Here is a 4,048-nt window from a genome sequence, read left to right on the forward strand (position 1 = left end):
GATCTGCACAAAAATTTACAATTAGCTAAATATTCCAAGGCAGCAAAGTATAACAAAGAAATACATACCTTCTACCGTATCCATACATTCAGCAAGACTGTACTACGACTTCTTGGGACGATGGGTTTTCCTTTTCTTCTTCAAAGATCCTTCTCCGGCGTCCGCGGTTTTTACACCCGCATCACCCGCCTTAAAGAATGAGAATGCTCTCTTTTTCTCCAACTCTGTTAATAAATGTGGGACAGAGGAAAATTCATAGGCATCGTCATCAGTGCTCCTTTCTTCTTAGGATGCGGAATCGTCACTCGATGACAGAATGGAGATCACCCCATCAGAGGTAAGAGCATTAAGTGGAGAAGGTTTAAAACATACGCACCTGATTCAAAGGTTGCGTCCGAAACTATGGGTTCGGCCCGCACCTTTGTCGAGAAAAGAAACCGCCCCGTGGTTTTTTCAAGGATAGGCTTCTCACACGCATCACGAATACTTTTGCGGGTACAGCCTCTATCCTCAAAAAGAGCATTGAGCATAAAACCCGGAACTGAAAGGAAAAACATACATAAATTAACCACAAAGTTTCAAGCAAGAGAAAAATCAACATGGGTAACTTACGTTCATCCAAACCAATGAAGACAGGTTCCAAGAACTCCGATGGCCATAGGCGGCTCATGCCCGCCCACACCAGAGCTTCCTCGGGCAGTGCCTGCATCGGTGTTGGCTCCGACTTTAGGACGCGGAACCAATCACGTCCCTCGTGAGCTGCAGTAACAACGTCCGGGACGCAGCTTTAACCGGACGACGGATCATGGAAACAGGCACCACGTCGGATATCCAAAAGAACTTGCTACGCCAGTCCTTGGATCCTTTCTCGACTTCGTAACCAATACTCCTATCGGAAAAACCTTGGCATGTAAACCAACCGTCACGGTTGGGGAACCGGTAAAAGACCGGAAATCGGTCAAGATGTGGTAGCATGTCATGTGCTGTACATACGAATTCGTAATGACGAATTCGCATTACAGCACGCGGATGCAATTGGGATAAATGGATCCCATATGCAGTCAGCACCTTCATAAAAAATTTCGTTATGGGAAAACGGAAATTCCCATAAACAAAATAATCATAATACACAGCCATTTTTCCTGGCGGTGGCAGGCTGGCTATAGAACCAGGTAACGGAAATTCCGCTTCCCATTCCGGCGGGATACCATAAGTTTCAATAAGTTTCTGATACTTAGCCAAATCCCATTGAACTTCTATTTCATCAACCTCGGATTGAACAGTCATCATTACAGTAAGAGGTAAGGTAGCGACAGGTGGTTATACGAAAAATTGAATGCTTAAGTCAAAGATTCAGGGAAAGAAAGCAAGAAGATAATCAGAAATCAAAGGCGATAAAACTTCGACTAGAAGATATCTCCCACTATTTATACCCATCGCAATTAATGAGATGGGATATAAACAGTGGAGAGAGAAAGTCCTCGCCTATTCAACAACCGCCACGTCACGCGGGAAATTCGAAAAAGGGAAAAAGTTACATAGTCGGGTACAATGACAGCCGTCATAAACGTTCCATCGCCTGTTCACGCGCCTGCGAGTGGTCAACTTGTCCTTTTTTCATGATTATCTAAACCAACAGAAGATATTTTCTACTAAACTTCAAAATTCAGAAACCCCCAAAATACATTAAGTCCAAAATTTCACCCGCATAAAGACTTCACGCGGAAGAAACACTGGACTGGGGGGACTTATAGAGGTAGGGTACCAAAAACACCCAAGTACCCTTAAGTATCACCCGCGGGTCGTAGAGAAACCCCTTATATACCCCCCACGGGATATACGGATCATCCGCATAACACGGTAGAGGAAGAACGTCCTCACACCACACGCGAAAGCATCCAGGCACCCTCAGAAGTCATCCGGGAGATTGGACATCTGTCCGCCAAAATGACCAGAAGGCAATGCCAACTGGATAGCTGTCATGAACTAATTACCCTCTAGAAGAGTATCCACGATTGTTACTTGAAGAATACGTGACTCGCCAGCCAATGAGCAAAGGACACCTGGCCAGGTTGTTATAACCATGCACATGGCCAGGATATGGTTCATCCTATCATAAGGCGACGCGTGTCTAGGTTGTTATACCCATGCGCATGGGACGTATAGCTCAACCTATCACAAAGGGACACGCGTCCAGGCAGTTATCAAGATCTTCTAGAAAAGGACAGCTGGCCCAATCACCTTCCTACATCCTTCGGCTATAAATACCTTGTCAACCTGCATGAGGTATTCATTCACACTCACTCTGACTCACTTATACTCTGACTACACTTAGTATGTATACTTTAGTACTTTCTCTTTTACGAACGATACTGATTCTCACGCCGGAGGGTGGTTACATGAAGACCCCCCCTTGTCCTTTCTGTAACGAGACTCACGGTGTCTATTTTGCAGGTTCCGGTCATTGGACTTCGGGAAGTTGTGCTCATACTGTGTTAGTAGTTATCGTATTTTACCCTATGGACTCATTGGATCCAGGACCCATACCCGGGGACCGGATCCGTGTTTCTTCAAGACTTTATGAATATGTTGCTTATTACAAACTGTCTCATATCCAAAACTGTGTTACCTAGCCTGCCCATTTCCGTCCCTTGATGTGGTGCTTTACTAATTGCATATGTTTTGAGAAGGGAACTTTCCCTGGTGGAGCAGAAACGGCAGTAAAGAGGTTGTCGAGTCAATCTGGAGAAGGCTTGAAGGAATTCAAAAATGAGGTATTATTAATTGCCAAACTCCAACATCGTAATCTTGTTAGGCTCTTAGGATACGGCATGAAGGATCGTGAAATTATACTACTCTATGAATACATGCCTAATAAAAGCTTGGATCATTTCATATTTGGTTAGCCTCTTTGTCTCTTACTTTTTTAATTTGCACTTACTTTTATGTTAATAATCTCATAATCTGAAATCTGATATTATGGTTTGTAGATAGGAAGCTTTGTATACGTCTTGATTGGGCGTTACGCTTTGATATTCCTATTGGAATTGCTAGAGGGCTTTTATATCTTCACCAAGATTCACGGTTGAGGATTATTCACAGAGATTTGAAAGCAAGCAATGTGTTATTAGATGAAGAAATGAATCCCAAGATATCATATTTCGGTTTGGCTAAGATAGTTAAAGGCCGAGAAACAGAAGCTAGCACCACTAGAGTGATTGGAACCTAGTAAATGCATTTCACAACTATATATATTGTTCAAACTAGAAATTGTTTTAACAAGTGATGTTGCTCCTAATCATGTAGTGGCTATATGGCTCCGGAGTATGCACTAAATGGGTTCTTCTCTGTAAAATCGGATGTTTTTAGCTTTGGGGTAATCTTACTCGAGATTATTAGCGGAAAAAGAAACACAGGCTATTATCATAATCAACAAGCCTTTAGCCTTGTATCATATGTGAGTTCTTAAAGAATTTAGAAACCCAAATCTTTTTCTAGCTTTTCATTTAATCTTGCTTTGTTTCAGGCTTGGGGCTTGTGGAAAGATAAAAAACCATTAGATTTACTAGATCCAGCATTAGCTGAATCTTGCAATTCGATTGAAGTGTTGCGATGTATGATTATCGGGCTACTGTGCGTACAAGAAGACCCTCAAGATGGGCCTACCATGACAAATGTGCTTCTTATGTTGGGGATGGATATTGAGAGCTTTCCAGATCCTAAAGAACCTGCTTTTATTTCTAAAGCACGAGCTCATAATTCTCCATCACATATGACTGAATCTGAGATCAATCAATTGACAATTACCGACGAAGGACGGTAGAAAACAAAGGGTAAGCTAGGTCATATTCGAAGGGGAACATTTATTTTCTGGATGAAATATCCGTATATTATTCTTTCACCATAGCGTTTATGTCAACCTTCGCGATCATTGCTTAACCATTTATGTAGTACTACTAGTAGCCTTCAATTACGTGTAGTTCACTTATCTGTTTGTAATAACCGTTCACTTGATATATATTACAAAAAGAAAGAATATAATTATTTT

General features: G+C 41.9%; 1 protein-coding gene across 1 annotated transcript; it reads left to right on the top strand.

Moving 5' to 3' along the window:
* The first annotated feature begins 2,593 nt into the window (after positions 1–2,593).
* On the top strand, positions 2,594–3,823 carry LOC143621057 (G-type lectin S-receptor-like serine/threonine-protein kinase At4g03230). Its single transcript, XM_077092593.1, has 4 exons — positions 2,594–2,901; positions 2,991–3,228; positions 3,307–3,457; positions 3,527–3,823. The coding sequence occupies exons 1-4, from the start codon at positions 2,655–2,657 to the stop codon at positions 3,821–3,823; spliced, it is 933 nt and encodes a 310-aa protein (XP_076948708.1). The 5' UTR covers positions 2,594–2,654.
* The last annotated feature ends 225 nt before the right edge of the window (positions 3,824–4,048 follow it).

This window comes from Bidens hawaiensis, unplaced genomic scaffold, assembly GCF_021521415.1.
Source record: "Bidens hawaiensis isolate Kalapana, Puna unplaced genomic scaffold, B.hawaiensis_p1.1 tig00000326_1, whole genome shotgun sequence".
In the NCBI taxonomy this organism is placed as follows: Eukaryota; Viridiplantae; Streptophyta; class Magnoliopsida; order Asterales; family Asteraceae; genus Bidens; species Bidens hawaiensis.